We start from the raw sequence: 16,479 nt of genomic DNA on the forward strand, positions 1-16,479 counted from the left end.
ACCCAAAGTAGCAGGGGGTGAGTCTGGGGTTTGGGGTCATGCAGGAGGCAGCGGTCATCCCCCGGTCAACTACAGTAGGTCATTATTCAGCCCAAGCCAATAGCCCAGAACTGCGTCCGAGCAACCCACCCCCAATCCATTCTGCTTAATTATTATAAATGAGGGGCGGCGTAAACAGCCATCATTACAGACACTCAGTGGCATACACAAATCCACTTTAAATTGCTATTAAGTTAAGGAGCTATCTGTAATCCCAGGCGTGCATTAGAAAGGAGCGAGTAGGTTTTCTTTTTATTAAATCTCATCGTCCCTGAGATATTTTCAAACGTTCTCATGCTCTGTCATGTTTCCAATTTGAAGCCAATTCACTGATTTAATTAAAAGCCCACTTGGAAAAAATGGACACTAAGTAGCCATTTCAATCTCTGGTTGTGCAGAATTATCATCCATATTTCTGGATGAATTTCGACAAGATTTCTTTTGGCACAGAATCCTTATAACTGCCCCAAAATAAGCATTTTTCCCCACAGTTTTGGGTTTTATCAGGTCATATGTGAGGTGTTACCTGTGCAAGCAGTGAGGGGAGCTCGCTAACCTAATAGCGAGTTACAGATCATGGGCTTCTGTCTGGTAGAGGTGTCCATGTTTCTTTGTTAGAGTGACCAGTGATGGAATAACTGCGGAGAGCTGCAGTGCATCTGATGAGTCGATGTAGAGGAGAAAGAAATGCAGAAAAAAAAACAACAGAGAGGATGCAAGCGGAAAAAGGCTGCTACAGGAGAGATGGAAAGAGAGGAAGGGGAGGAAAGGAGGGAGGGGGTTGGAGATGTGGAAGGAGGGAGGGAGAGATTGTAACACCCAGGCAGCGGGTTCAGCGGCAGGGCAATGAGAGACTTCCTGCGCTCCATCACGCCCAAGGCCTGCCTCAGTCAGCTGGTGGCCGAGGAAAGATGCCTCATGTGTCAGGCTTATTAGCACTCCCCCTAGTTTGTATGCATTTGGGATTGTGTGTGTGTGTGTGTGTTTCATCTGTGTGTGTGTGTGTGTGTGTTTGTGTGTGAAGATGAGAAAGAAAAAAGAGTGAAAGAAGATGACACGGAGTCTGAATCTCTACAGAATTTTAAATTTCCCCAAAAAAGGTGCATTCATTTTCTGACAGTGAGACATATTAAAGCTGTGTTTTGTTTAGGCACATGATGGTGATAATGGCATCACACCCGCCTCACCCGTTGTCTTTCAGCGCATCCAACCAACCTCGACTCACCTTCTCCCCGCTTCAGGCTCGGGTAGCTGTCAATCCGTCCTCCGGTCGGGAACATGAGCGATGGGCCTATCAGAATGCCACCATTAGCCAGCCCCCTGAGTGGTAAATAAACGATCGCGCCGGTACACTGCAGGTGTTGTCATGGCAACCTACTCTCAGTGCCAGCCCCGCCCACACTCATTCCCCCGCTTTCTCGACGGAGGAGTCACCGGGAGGTCAATGAGTCAACGCGCCGCAGCCGCCACGACACGGCGCTGTTTGGCACCACTCTTCCTCCCTCTGCTCCCACAGAGTGGATCTGATCTGCATCCAGGTTGCAGCAAACTGCAGCTCTGATATGTGTCACTTCTCAGAATACACACTGTGTGTTCTGCTACATCTTGCTAATGAGGTAAAAACAGACATTTCCCAGAACTCAGCCACTCTGGGACGCTTTTTTCATCACCCCAAAGCCTCTTGGAGGGAACATCTCCCCTTTCAGATGAACAACTTAAACAACTTGCCACAATGAGCCGATACACGCCTGTTCTGTGCCCCAACGATAGCATTTCAGAGCTTAAGATACAGCATCACACAAAAACAAATCAACCTAAAAGACAAAAAAAGAGGAAAACAAACAGAAGGAAGAGGATATTAAGGAGTGAGAATAGTTTTTGTGATTTGGATAATTCACTCGCCATGCCTTTTGGAATGTCCCTATTACAGCAGGTGTACTCTGGATGAACCCTTTTCAAGTATGAGGAAGATGAACTCTGCACGCCTGACAGACTTCCACCGCCATTGGCACCCACTCTGTGATGTAGCAGTTGTATTAAAATGGCGGCGCTGATAATCCAAAAGACCTTTCTCAGGGAGAATTTGAGACTGACTGCACAGATGGGCCACGGAGATAAATAAAACTCTGTCACTACGGTTGGTGGAATAGTGCTGCGACTCCCCCAAGGGAGAGAAAAACAGTTTCGCTCCCTCTCTCCGATGCCTCCCCCCCCCCGTCCGTCTGTCTCTCCTCTCCTCCTCCTCTGTTCACGTTATCTCGAATGGGAACCAGAGCCAGCTTTCCGCAACTGGGCTTTTCCCTCTACAGTCTTATGGGAAGCATCAAAAGACCATTTCGGACCAAACTTTCCCCTGCTTTATGAGTTCAGACACACACTGAATTGTCAGTCAGAGTTTGTCAGAGAGCCAAGCATGCTGGAGCATCCCAGTGTGAGCTGTCAGCGAGGTTTGTAGGGGAAAACGATGAGGCCTGGATGGACAATCTGCTTATTGTGGGTACCTGTTTGTGCTGTAAGAACACTTGAGTCTTGTGGTTTATCACTTTCTAAGCGATCCATTCATCTTTGCTGTCCAAACACCTCTCATTAGCTGCAGGCCTCATTCCTCTGGGTGGAGAGGGCTGTCAGGTCTGGATGATAGGCTGAACCTTTGACAAAATGCCGTTCATCACGTCAGAGAATGTGTGTTTTCACAACTGGAACCTGTTAGAGCAAGAAGTGAAGTCTGATTCCAATCTCAGACAAGTAAAACGTATACGTACACGTGTCTGCTTGCTTGTATGTAGTATGTGTGGAGCGTTTCATCTTCTCCTCAGTGCCGAAAAAAACTGTTCATGCAGCCATTCTCAATCTGCTGGAGAACAGAGGAGAGATGAGTGGCCAGGCTCCTCGTTCCATCAGGGCAGGAAAATGACGGCCGGCTGGTGCCTCCTCTGCTTGGCTTCAACGCCCCTCTGGTATCTAGCCAAATATTGATCCAGTACAGATCTAGTTAGAGCCCAACTGCTGCGATCAGATGATCATGTGGTTGTTGATGTGACTCATGTTTCTAAAATGTAAGAATGAATAAAATATTTTGTTATTTCAGTCTTACAGAATGTGAGAGGGCTGAAATTGAGTTTTTAGAAGCGGAAAAGCGATGGAAAATGTCTCGTACATGTAAAAGACCTGCATGTTTTCAATTCTTTATGGGTTGTAACTAGAATATGTTCACTTACAATTATTCCTTCATTATTTAACCTAATAACCAATTAATTGTGTATTAGGAGAGTATACATGTGATCTAACATGGATTAAATGCAACATAAAATGTCACATTCCACCCATAAATTCAATTAATTTAGATACTTCCAAATGTTAATTGTAAAAATCAACTCAACTGATTTAGCCAACAATAATTATACATTACATTAAGCCTCTACGAAAAAGAGACATTTATTTTTAAGGTCAAATTTTTGTCTTTAACGACAGCAGCTCAGTGTGTCTAAATTATATTTTCAACATCTTGTAGGATACATACTTTCCTCCTATTTATCTCACAATTTTGTTTTTTATCCAGTCAGTCAAAGTCCAGTCAGTTTTATTGTATTTCTTAACTACATAAACAGAAGTCAGATTTGTTTGAATGACAAGAAATAATTTTATTTTTATTTCCGAATTTAATTGATTAAAACTATACAAATGGGATCATAATGCTTGGTTGTTGTTTTTATGCCCCCTAACATTAAGTGTTAAAATGACTGCAAATGCCCACCAGGAGTTAGAAAAAAATCTAAAAGGATTTGCTGAAGCTGCTTATTTTATTTTATGCCCTAAAGGTATTCCTCTTTTGGTGATATGAAAGTGAGAATCCAGATTACCTTCATTGAGGTCTTATTTTTTCAAGTCACCAGTTTAAGTTACAGAGCATTAGTTTAATTTTTTCTATGTATAAATGGAAGACTCCAGTTTCCAGTTTCCTTATAAAGCACAGTGCAGAACTGAAGTCCCGTTATAATTAGTCTGGGAGAACAGACAGGCTGTTGTTATGGCTTCTGAGCAGTAAAAAAATAAATAAGCTGTTTTTATTTTAGACACTTACTGTCTCAATAGTCTTGTTTACCGTTTTCCCCCCATTTTTGAATGAAACCCCCGAGGCCGATGCACCCGAGTGTCTATTACATTATTGTACATGGCTGTTTCACAGGTGGGATCTAGACTCTCCTGGATTTCCTTTGCTAAAGTTGAGTCGATACAGTTTTAACCTTATTATTTTAGTAGCCACTGTAAGGGATCAGGGCCACGTGTAATTGCAGTTCAAATCATTCGAATGGTTGTTCTAATGTTAATAACATGGGACAAACAGTGCACTCAGATCAAATAAAAATGTGAGATTGGTGCTTAATCCTGCTTTGTTTACTTGTCCTTGGACCCCTTGGAGACTTACGGTTGTTTGTTCATTTTGGGTCTAGGAGTACAACATTTACGGCTGGTGGGTCGGCGAGCTGAACGGCACTGTGGGTATCGTCCCCAAGGACTTCCTGCACCCTGCCTACATCCTCTGAGCTCCAACAGGTACCGAGGCACTCTCTTATCATCACCATTATGGACCATTACTGTGGCCTAATACACAGAAACGGTCCCCCTGGTACTCTTCCAGGTTGCCATTGAGGTATATTCAGTCGTTGACCTGCCATTTATGGCATCTGCTGGCTGGAAGAAGTATTGCATAAAGCAGTCTGAACGGGGCACTGGGTGAGAATAAATATGTGCAACAAAAGCGTGATTACAGTGCAGTTGTCCTATTTAAGAAAATGATTTCCTAATACTGTTAGGCACAGCTTAAAATGAATACTGAATTATTAATGCTTGTTTCTCTGATAGCGTGTTATTTATTTTTTATTTTACAGCTGCTGCTGCTGACGCGTCCGGACAGGAATTTCACAGACAGCACCGTCAGATAATTTTTTGTAATTTGAAAATTATTCTCGCTCATAAGCCCGTAAGTTATATCATGTAAATCTGCTGCCGTAGTGCTTATTTCTGTACACTATAAACAATTGGTAAAGGTCTTACATACATGATGCAACCATTGACAGAAAACTAAGCAACAACAATTTGATAATTAATTGTTTATGTAATTAAGAGAAAAGCTTCTCTTCTCTGGGATTTACTGCTTAGTATATTTGTGTTTTTTACTACAGATTGGACACAAAAAAGTAATTTGAAGATGTCATTGGGCTCTGGGAAATGTGATCTTCCACATACTAAACATGTAATTGATTAATCAGAAGATTAACCAACAGAATAATAAAAATAATTGTTAGTTGCAGCCCAAGTAATAATTGATTAGTTATTGTGGACCGAAACATTTATCAATTCACCGGTTGAAATGAGAAATGTGTTTATTTTCTTGTTTTATCACTGACATACAATTAAAAAATATTAACAGGTGGTATGTACAATATGTAAAATATTTCAAACTACATTGTATCTGGAGTTTTTAACATAAATCCCCAAAAAATAGTAACAGCCTTTACTGCTTGTCTGTGTGTGTTTTTTCAGGTAAAATTCTGTGGTTATTAAACGGTTTTATTTCCAGCCACTAGGTGGCAGGATTGCATTAAGATTTTGTCAAAACCATGAGATGTGTTTTATTAAGACATGTATAAAAAAAATCAGTAATATGAAATCCACAGAAATAAAATAGTCACATGTAACACAGTAAAGAAGAAAAACTATTTATTTGAAATAAAGTTAGATTTACATGGACAGTCACTCAGGTTATCGTTGCCTCTGTAGATCCACGTTATAAAATAGGTCTTCATTGAAGAGGGGACATTCTTTTAATAAAAAATAAAAAAAAACTTAAAAGCAACTTTGCAAAATAATACTACTACTCATTTACAGTGTAGAGAGAAAGCAAAACCCAGTACTACAATCCACCTACCAGATCCACAGCTGTGACACAGGATGAGTGACGAGGCTCATCGCTATGTGCAACGACCAACGGCACAATAACCTCAGGGCCCCTTTTTTAAACAATGCAACAAAATTAATTAGAATACCAAGCAGTAGCAGTAGTGTGTGAAAACGATCTTGACATCAAGTTTCATACCATGGTAACTGGAATGAAGGCCTGTGCTCACAGAACTAAACATTTTAAATGTAGGCTGTGATTTTAGAAAAAAAAAAAAAAAAAAAAAAACTATGCCTTACAGGGTCTGTACCTGGTATTGAGAAACAAAAAGGGGTCTGGGCTTGCCTCGCCATGGCTCTCGCATATCGTTCCCCAACTCATCCAATGCCGGCGCTTTGTTACGGCCCTCAGCGTCTGATACCGTCGCACAAGGCACTCGCATGCGCAGCCGGACCGGCTATCAAAACGAAGATGAAGAAACTCCGATTACAACACACAGAGAAAGTGTGACTTCATTATCTGCTCAGGACGCCATTACTTCACTATATCTTTACATAGCAAATATTTGTTTGCTGCTATATTAATGTTCTGAATATCGAGTACAGCCCCTTTAAGCAACAAAAAGCATTTGACTGTAGATTTGGATTTTCTTTTTTAATAGGCTCAATTACAGCAATCACAAACTCTTTAAAAGTGCATACAGAAGTGAGTGTTACTACACACTTGAAAAAAGGTAAATTCATTATTTAATTCAAGTGTATATTTCTATTATTTGTCTCTGTAATAAAGTATAACAAGACTAAATTTCAGAGCAATAAAATTAAACTTAAAATGAACGTATGTAAAATCACATTTTAAACATAAAACCTTCAGCTCTTTTGCATACGAGTAAATCAACCCTAAGATGCTTGTATGCTTTTGTTAACTTGAGCACCCTCTGCTGTTCCCAAAAAGCAAATCATCATCCATGGCAGAGGAGAAAAACTGTGCCAATATTTAGCTCACCTGAGTGTAAATGAAGATGCACAGTTTAAAATTAAACATACACTGTTAAAAAAAAGTTTAACCTACAACACGTGTGACAGACCGGATCATCTACATTGTGTCGATGGTATATAATGAGCAGATGTTTTATGTATGTGCGTACGATCAAATGTGTCTTTGGCAGACAACAACTCCCACAATCCATTTCTCTGACTCTGTGAGTGTGCAGCCCCCCTATGTTGTGCCATTCAGCTGTCTAAGTAATGCACCTCCACCTCGTGAGTCTCCTCAGAGGCGTCCAAAGACAGCGAGGACAAGGTTTCCTGCTCCATACATTTACTATGAGCTAATCCAGGCGTGCAGCTGCTCTCTAAGATGCTGAAGTCACTATTTTCAGTCAAATCTACACCAGTTACAGTCGAGTTCAAATCCAGAAAATTATTCAAGTCACTCTTGTTGTTAATGTATTGCAGGTCCTCGTCCTCCCTGTCGGAAATGTCCTCTTTTTCCACAGGGCATCCATTCATGTGTAGGTCCAAAATGTTTCTACTGGAGGCATCGACATGTGACCAGTGAGTGACCTCCTCAGGAGACGTCTTTATGTAGCCAATTGCAGCCTGGATTGAGTCCTCGGCCTCTTCACAAATGCTTTCTTCATCGCTGACTTTGACGATGCTCTCATTGGAAATTGAGTGGCTGTCCTCGTCACTGTCCTCTTTGGTCCTAACCAGATCCTCTTCCTGTTCAACTTGGTCCATTTGTTGAACAGTGTCATCACCGCTGTGTTGCACCTCTGGGACACTGTGCACATTGTGGGTGTCTTCATGGATTTCTGACTGATGTGGCGTCTCCTCTTTGTTCTCAGATTCATCACTTTCTTCGTTGTCTGGCTCTTTGTGTTCGTCTGAGTTCTTAAACCGCTCCGGACAGCTGACATCTTCAACATGAACCTCGGTGGTCTCAAACACGTTGATAGCACTAACTTCCGAGGTTACATGATTTTCTAAAACCTTTTCCGTCTTTGCCTCCACTGAACTTTCCCATTGATCAGCTTTTTTCTCTGTGTCTGGATGAGGAACAGTTTCTTCTTCTGTATCTAATGTCGTAACGCTCTCCTCTCTTGCTGAACGCCCCTCAAACAAGCTGTCCAACCTGTTCTCCTCGAAGTCAGGCCCCATGGGCGAGTGCACCTCCACAGGTGTTTGTATCTGACAGCATCTTTGCTGGGTCTGTTCTGCAGGGCTGAGACTCTCAGCAACATCTTGGCTTTCACCCAGAAAAAATGTCACCTCTGTCGGGCCAGGGTCCATAACAACGGCCTCTAGATGATTGTTTTTCTGGAGGACCCTTACTGAGGATTTCTCCTTGTTCTGTAACTCAACTGTGTCCTCATCGCAGACCTCCAGCAAACCTTCAAGAGGGTCCGAGTCATTACAGGGCAAAAGCTCAGGGCTGAAGCTCTCTTTAGGTTGTAGGCAAGGTTGATGAGGAGCTGGGCTGTAAAGAGCGAAAGAGAAAACATTTACCTTAACTCAGGATTACAACAGAACAGGAACTTGCACAGAATAATAGTTTGACATTTTGGGAAATACGCTTATTCACTTTCTTGCCAAGAGTTAGATGAGAAGATCGTCAACACTTTGTTTCCTTTTAAACGGTGCCAGACTAGCCGTTTCCACTTGTTTCTAGTCTTTATGCTAAGCTAGCTGGCTGCCGACTGTAGCTAAAGAGAAAGAAAGAAAGGGAGCGTAGCATTGCTGAACCCTTGAGAATCAACATCCGACTATGCAGCTGTGTAAGTAAACTTGCATAAGAAACATTGTTTTATCAATTATTCAAGTTTGGATTACTGATACTCAGATCACTTGGCTCCTCTGTAAACCGAAGGCCACTGTTGTATGAAATGACACGGTGTATGGGAAAGACTTGAGACTGGTCGGAGGAATGTAAGGTGCTCTTCCTACATAACGTATATCCTGTTTAGCTGTCAGATGATGTGCACATGACTATATTATATCACATCCTGCATTACTTTCACTATCATTGTCTTGTTCTGAGGAAACTATATGTGATGCATTGTCTGTCTCCCTGGTCAGAAAGACATTATTTTCTCTTCCTGACGTCTGGGTTTTGTGACAAGGCATTATTATTGCGGTACAATAATAACTTTAACCATCCATCAGTGCTGTTGTGCATAATTTAATGCTTGTTTGAGTGCTTTCAGTATGACAGATACAGCATGAATAACCTTAAATAAATAGAAGGGATAATGCAAAGGTAACATTATTTGCACCCCATTTGGCCTATATCAATAATTTATATCCGTCATACCTCTCCATGGACTCATAAGAAATAGTCAAACTTGGCTCCTTGATGGAATCGTCCTCTTGAGCCTGAGCGAAGCCCCGATTGGACGAGGCGTAGGTGAGGATGGCGTCCGTCACGGAGTAGGGAGTGTGGCCCTGCACACAGTCCAGGATGTGACCGACTGGCAGCTGAGTCTGCAGGAAGAGGTGGAGCTGGCTGTCTGACAGACATACTGTCATGTTCACCACACTGCCAGGACAAAAGGTATTTGTTATGAAGGTGGCTTGCATTACAGAAATTGCAGATCAAATGCTTTTTTTTTTTTTTTTTTAAGAATAAGAAGAACTTACTTGTCCAAAAAGGCCTGAAGTCCTTTCCTTCTTCTCTCCAGGAAGTCCTCATTGCTGAAGGAGAAAAAAGACTTTCCTGGAAGCTCTGGGACTGGCCTAGAAGGATGAAAACAAGCAACCATGTAAATATCAATAACTATTAGATGGCCATGTAGGTGAACTTTAGCAAAGAATGGTGACATGCAAACCAATTTGTGTTAATGTTTTCTCTTATCACAATGGCATAAGAAAAAACCTTTAAAGAATAGAAGAACAGGACTAGCTCTTCACAACAACTTACACCAAACCAGTGTTCTTCTGAAGCTTCTTCCTGAGCCAGACGAACTCACTGTAACGCCGACGCACGCACGACGTCTTGGCTGTGAAGGCTTTACTGTTGGTCTGGGAATGAAAACAATATGTATCACATTCAACAATACGTCCAATACGATTATTATACAGAGCCAAATTATGAGGCAATGTAACTTCACATTACAGGGAAAGTCTGGCAATATTTGATATTTTTCTTATTGTCAACAGATCCCAAAATAAAACAGAAACACCAACAGTGAATGTATCTAACAAGTATTGTGTGTGCATCACAGCCCGATATATCTTCTTCCTCTGTGCCGTAGAGCTCCGTTGTTGTTAAAAACACATCAGTGAGCCCCACTGTTGCACTGGGTGACATGTTCCTTCATCACCATGAACACACACTGTAGTTTATTTTGACTCAATCCTCCACACACACCGTCCTGCTGCAACAAATACTCACTAGAGCACCAAATGTGGATTAATCCTCCGCGAAAAATAGTCCCAAACAAATGCACTATTTCCTTCTGTTTTAGTAATGTTTGATAAAAAAAAAAAAAAACTACAGTGACCAGCTGTTTTAGGAAATTACTGAGCCTTTTTTTTTTTTTTTTACTTTAAATTTGTGACCCGTTTTTAATGGCATACATCTTCAGTTTGAATCAGTGGTCTCAGTGCTTGGTTTTGGTCTTTTCATGGGATTTGTTGACAATGGGAAAATGTGTTATAATTTATTTTAATGTCACTGGAATGACTCAACTGCAGCTTAGTTTATGGGAGAACTAAAACATCACATGTCAAATGTGTTCCAGTAATATGTGGGGCAGTCAACTGATGTTTGCATGACAAGCTCCCGTCTGACAGATCGTAATCAATTACAAACGGCGTCGGTTAAGTTCTTGTCGTTAAAACCAATTCCAATAGATGATAACTCCTCGGAAGCATCACTTCCTCACCATGACTCCCCTGTTTCAGTCAATACACTTGATTTTTCAAAAGAAAATGAACTATTTCAGTCATTTTTTTAAGGAAAAAATAAACATTGCCTGGTTCCAGCTTCTCAAATGTGAGTATTCAGCTTGTCTTTGTTGTATATGATGGTAAACTGAATCTTTTTAGATTTTAGACTGTTGGTCGAGCAAAACAAGAAGATGTGCCCGTGGGCTGTGGTTTTACCAGGCATGTTTTAGCTATTTTCTGACATTTTATAGACAAAAGCAATGCATCAGTTAATTGAGAAATGAATCAGCAGGATGACTGATAATAATATAATTGTTGGTTGCAGTCTTCCATATTGCTAAGATCGATTAGACATTGAGCCATTTGTTTAGGAGTTTTAAAAATACTAATAAGTGTTTAGGTCTAAAATGTTAAACAGTAGAAATAGTTAAATTCAGGCGACTAATGCAGTGAGACGTTTTTAGAAGGTGTTGAAAGATCTATAAATGTTTAAAATTCTAACGTGTACATTTTGGGGGCTCACAATTAGCTGTGGACAACAATAGCATATTGATGACACCCAAAATGATATAAGATCATGTGAGGTCACATGATCTTAGCCAATCTCATGAGTCAACAACCACACAAAACATCCGTCTAGGCATGAAGACTCGCTGCTGACACAGCATTCCCCAGCACAGGCTGCAGCCTAGACAACCACATCAACTCCTGTCTAAACACAATGTAAGGAATCCATGCTGCTGCAAACTCAGTGGTTTCCCAAGATTGGAGTTAGCTTAAAAGCTGAAATCGATCAACGGTCTTAAAAGTCGTGTGGTATTATTATCTGAAGCTCCAGGCTTTTAAATCCTCTTATAACCTTCAAGTGTATTTTGTAGTATGAGACAGGCTTAATAGAAAACTGCACTTTTGTGGATTAGAGTGAAAAATGTGTACATTCAGGGGCGGATCTACCTGGGTGGCATAGGGTGGCAAATGCCACCCTAAAAGAAAGCCTTGCCACCCCTGCTGCCACCCCAGTTGGTAGCAATGAATTAAAAGTTACGGCCAATTTGACCATTTACGAGCTTGAATCTCCAATGTCCAACTGTGTGTACATACTATTTCTCATCAAACTGTGATAACTGGGATTAAATTCAGTATATATACACGTCTGACATATGTTGCCACCCCTCAAAAATTCCTGCCCCCTTCTCGCCACCCCATAAATATTTCTCTGGATCCGCCCCTGTGTACATTGGTATAAAACTACCAGTAATTCTTGAAGACAATGAAGTAGAAGCGCTGCTGGGTCTTTGTGGTGATCACATACAGGCAGGGCTCGACAGTAACGGTAACCACTTAAAAGAAGTTAGCGTCGAGCCCTGCTTACAGGTGCTCTTTGGATACTTGAGGTGTATTGTGCTTATTCCATCTTGAGAAGGGCTCACTGCACCGTGGATTATGGTCTTAAAAAAAAAAACGCAAGCCTCCTTTGAAGGATTCCTGTTTTTGAAGGAGACTTGCATTTTTATTTGTTTAAAGCTTGTATGTATCATAGACCGTATATAATGTATTCTGCCATGTTGCGCCTCCATCTTTAAAGGACATTAGCCAAAGAGGGACATACCTCCGCCTTTCGTGCTTTTACACTCAGGGGGGAGATAACTCGCGACTGCCGGCAGATTTGAAAGCCTGTTGAAGATGGAGGATCACGCTGATAATTTACTAACATTAGCTTGTATTCGTTTGGGAACCTGATAGCTGATGTTAGCAATGAAATGGTACCAAAATAACGATAATGTAAAACTATTATTACACTGGAACGAACACTCACGGACGAAGTCGTACTTCTTGGAATAATACGGCCACCGTAGGAGTTAAAACGCGATCGGAATGGGAGGGGCTAGAAAGTAATATTCAGTTGGTTGTCATATACAATTTCACCGCTAGATGGGAGAAATTCTTACACAATGTAGGTTTAAGAACAGATTCTAGCAATGCAATGAGCCCTTCACAAGATGAAATAAATACCAGTAATTCTTATCTGGCGAGAAACTCTTTTTGTCATATTTTAGGGTGAGGCTAGTTTATTTGTGTGAAACTTTTCAACCACAAAGGCTACTCATAGTGGATTTGACTCATTACTAACACATCTTTGATCTGCTTTAGAATAATATTCTACATCATCAGAAGCCAACATTTATGTTTGTTGTCGATTATTTCGCAGATTATTTTACAAAATCATTTCAGAAAATAGTAAAAAACATAATCCCTCTCAATCTTCCTTAGCCTTCAAATGTCTTCTTTTGTCTGACCAAACTTAAAAATATTCAATGTGCTGTTAAATAAAGCAGCAAACGTCACATGGGGAGAAGCTGAAACCACAAAATGTTTGACATTCCTGCTTGAAAATGGACTTAAACGATAATTGACTAATCATTTCAGCTCCCACTAAAGTAGCTCACACTAAAAGATATATTGTAATTTAGGTGTTAATACTCACATGTAGGAATATTTTATAATCCACATAAGAATTCCACGAGCCTTCGTTCTGTACGCGGGGATCTTGGACCCGCACTGCAACAAACTCCTGAAGGACAAAAACAAAGTCACTGTTGTTGAAATAAAAATTGTGGTGTTTGTGTGCTTTGCTCCATCGTGGTTAAACCAACAGATTAGGATCTACAGTCATTATACTGTGCACGCACGACATGCTACCTCTTCAAATAGATCAAGTTCCTCAAATGTTTTTAAATGCATCAATGGGCGCATTGTTCTTTGACATTTAAGTGGAAGTTTAAAAAGGGCAGTTTTAGATTGAACCAACAAGATTACCCACATTAGACATCAATATTGCAATTTAATGTAGAACAAGAAGTAGTGGGAAGTTACTTACATCTTCTTCTTGATTGCTGATCATCCTACCGAGTGCTGCACTGCAAAGAGAGGAGAAATCAATGAGGAGGAAATTCAATAAACAGGATAAGAACATCAAACTGCATGTTTTCTATAGTGTTGTCATGAGCTGATGACTCATTCTCCAAAAGAGAAGCTTGTCAGCGAAAATCCACTGAGTCACTCTCGCAGGCTCTTCACCATTTAGGGGTTGGGTTTAGTGATTCAGACTCCTAAGGGCTTTTTCAAAAGAGTTTAAAGCAGAGTAACCTCTACTGGACTTACAGTAGTTTGTGGAGTCTCTTTACTGCTGTGTAACATTCTCCAGTAGCAGCTTGTTAGCCAGATAGTGTACAAACGAGTTCACCAAGATTTCTTTAAACCAATGTCAGTCTGACTCACCCATCACGAGCCTGGATAAACACGTAACCAATAATCAGGAGTGGCACACCAGTAAGAACTGACACATGCCGTTCAGGGGTGTAAGTCACCAGTTATATCTCGATACGATATATCGATTCTTAGGACAACGATACAATATTTACTGATATCACAAAGTCTGCCATGATACGATTCAGCGGGCCTGCAACCAAGACGATACAGAAGCCCATTTAACACAATCAGTTACATTCATATGGGTTTACAAAAAGCAACTAAAATATGATTTGACAATTTCAATACTAAACTCTTCCAGACATTTTAATTAAAAAACAAACTACCCTTTTGAATAAAAAATAATTAATATAAAATGGGAATTTTTTTATAATAATGGCACATCTTAAAGATTACGATATGTATTGATATTTTCACTTTGTATGGATAATATTGGATGGTTGAGGACTGAATCAATATCGACCCAGATTGATGTATCATTACAATAGAAGGAAATATCCAAAGGGATGTCTCAAAACTTGAGAGGGGCAATGTATATATATATATATATATATATATACACACACATACGCACACACACACAAATATATATAAATTTGCACTGATATGAAAAGATAAGAGGACTGGCATATGCATAGGGTTGCAGCTAACAATTGTTTGCATTATTAAGTTATCTCTCAACTGGTTCCCAATAATCAATTTGTTGTTTATTATAAAATGTCCGAAAATTGAAAAATGTATCCAACGTGATGTCTTCAAATGTCTGCTCTTTTTTTACATGACTAAAGCCCCCGAAAATATATTCAATTTACAATGATATATAACAGAGAAAAACTGCAAATCCTCACATTTCAGAACCTAGAACTAGAGGATATATAGAATCTACATGGATTTCAGACAGTGTAGATCACCAATAACACAGATAAACGAATTACTACCAGGTTTCTTCCACTAACTTATCAGCCACTGAAACAGCGGTTTCTCCATCAAAACATACAAAGTATTCTAGCTCTGATGGGTGATTTAGTGTTTCATGTCCTGAATCTATTTAAAATTCAAAAATAACCCTCAGAAACAATCAGAATTTAACAGCTTGTGGGAAATGTTAATTGTCGAGTCTCTTGATACCGTGTAAAGAAACTCAAAGTAACACAAAACAGAATGAGAGAGTATAGAGAGTTGTCTGGCCTGAATGATTACACTTCTAAACAATCTAACGTTAGCTGTACGAAACATAAGCTAAATGCTAATGCCAGTCGACAAACTACTTACTTTCATGAGGTGGATGTCGGCTGCCGTGGTAGTTTCCAGCCGGAAGTTGTCGATGTGTTCTTGCTTGTCGATGTTTAGATTTTATTTAAGCACAAAATGCTCAGATAATGAGACTTGTTTTCTCAGAACAGCTCCTTACTGCATTTCGCAAGTCACAAGCACTGCTGCGACGTCACACCGTAACGTACCTACGGTAAGCGACGGTAAGCGAGTTCTTTTCTTTTCCAAGGAGGGCGAAGGCATGCCCCGCCTACTCTGCCTTACTCTAGCTCTGATTGGCTTACCTTGACATTCTTTCTCTAACCCTAGCCAATCCCACTCCTCTTGCCTAAAGCTTACCAACCCAACCACAGCAGACAGCAAGTGCTAGCCAATCAGAAGGAGAATAGGAAGGGTCATAATACATCCATGCTTCGCCATCCTAGGATATTTTTTGGCTTCCGGTAAGTGAGCTGCGTAAGGGCGTGGGACCAGGACTGACAATTTGTATTTTATTTTTCTATTTAACCAAACATTTATTATTTTCTAGGAATTCAACTAAATTCGCGCCACAAAAAATAAAATAAAAAATAAACGTTGACTAAAAATTCTTAGTAAGGTTCACTAACTTCGCAGCACATCAGGAGATGAGAGGTGTTTGTTCACACACACACACATATATATATATATATATATATATATATATATATATATATATATATATATATATATATATATATATATATATATATATATATATATATATATATATATATATCTGTCGTTTGCTCATAGATATTTATATATATATGATCATTTTATTCGTTTGCTGAAGGTGGCGGAAATATGACTGAAAGCTCCTGAAAGTTTACAGTAAGTGTAATTTAAAAAGAAAAGAAAAAGGCAAAGGTAAGCTATGTCAAAATGATCACTAAGTCAAAATTACAAGATATTAAATCAAAATTATGATATTAGGTCAAAATGATAAACTAATAAATTAAAATTGTGAAATATAGGTCAAAATGACGAGCTATTAAATAGAAATGATCAAATATTAATTCAAAATGATGACATACTAAGTTAAAGTTGTAAAAAGCCACAGAGCGATCAATAAATCAGGTGCTCTAG

The 16,479-nt window shown here is 39.9% G+C and overlaps 2 protein-coding genes across 3 annotated transcripts in view; one reads left to right on the forward strand and one right to left on the reverse strand.

The window, feature by feature from the left end:
- The window catches only part of skap1 (src kinase associated phosphoprotein 1), a 31,723-nt gene extending 26,166 nt beyond the window's left edge, over window positions 1-5,557 (forward strand). The window contains exons 12-13 of the mRNA XM_039788132.1: window positions 4,491-4,593; window positions 4,929-5,557. Coding sequence (XP_039644066.1) covers window positions 4,491-4,583 — 93 coding nt within the window. The 3' untranslated portion in view covers window positions 4,584-4,593; window positions 4,929-5,557. The remainder of the gene's footprint in view (window positions 1-4,490; window positions 4,594-4,928) is intronic.
- A 178-nt stretch (window positions 5,558-5,735) lies between these two features.
- On the reverse strand, window positions 5,736-15,566 carry snx11 (sorting nexin 11). Of its 2 annotated transcripts, none has more exons than XM_039788131.1 (7): window positions 15,373-15,566; window positions 13,709-13,743; window positions 13,316-13,402; window positions 9,860-9,960; window positions 9,580-9,675; window positions 9,254-9,478; window positions 5,736-8,419 (listed from the first exon to the last, which is right to left on the reverse strand). In XM_039788131.1, exons 2-7 carry the CDS (start codon window positions 13,730-13,732, stop codon window positions 7,171-7,173), a joined length of 1,782 nt encoding a protein of 593 aa, XP_039644065.1. In that variant the 5' UTR covers window positions 13,733-13,743; window positions 15,373-15,566; the 3' UTR covers window positions 5,736-7,170. The 2 variants fall into 2 exon arrangements, with proteins under 2 accessions (XP_039644065.1, XP_039644064.1); XM_039788130.1 differs by having other exon boundaries at window positions 13,709-13,748.
- Between the last annotated feature and the right edge of the window lie 913 nt (window positions 15,567-16,479).

This window comes from Perca fluviatilis, chromosome 21, assembly GCF_010015445.1.
Source record: "Perca fluviatilis chromosome 21, GENO_Pfluv_1.0, whole genome shotgun sequence".
Taxonomy (NCBI): Eukaryota; Metazoa; Chordata; class Actinopteri; order Perciformes; family Percidae; genus Perca; species Perca fluviatilis.

Excerpts from the sequence above, each read along its gene's own strand:
- snx11 (XM_039788131.1), bottom strand. The coding sequence starts at position 13,732 with ATGATCAGCAATCAAGAAGAAGAT. Across the intron at positions 9,479-9,579 it reads CTTCAGGCCTTTTTGGACAA|TGTGGTGAACATGACAGTAT; the intron begins GTAAGTTCTTCT and ends TTGTCCTGGCAG. Across the intron at positions 8,420-9,253 it reads TCTTATGAGTCCATGGAGAG|CCCAGCTCCTCATCAACCTT; the intron begins GTATGACGGATA and ends CGCTCTTTACAG.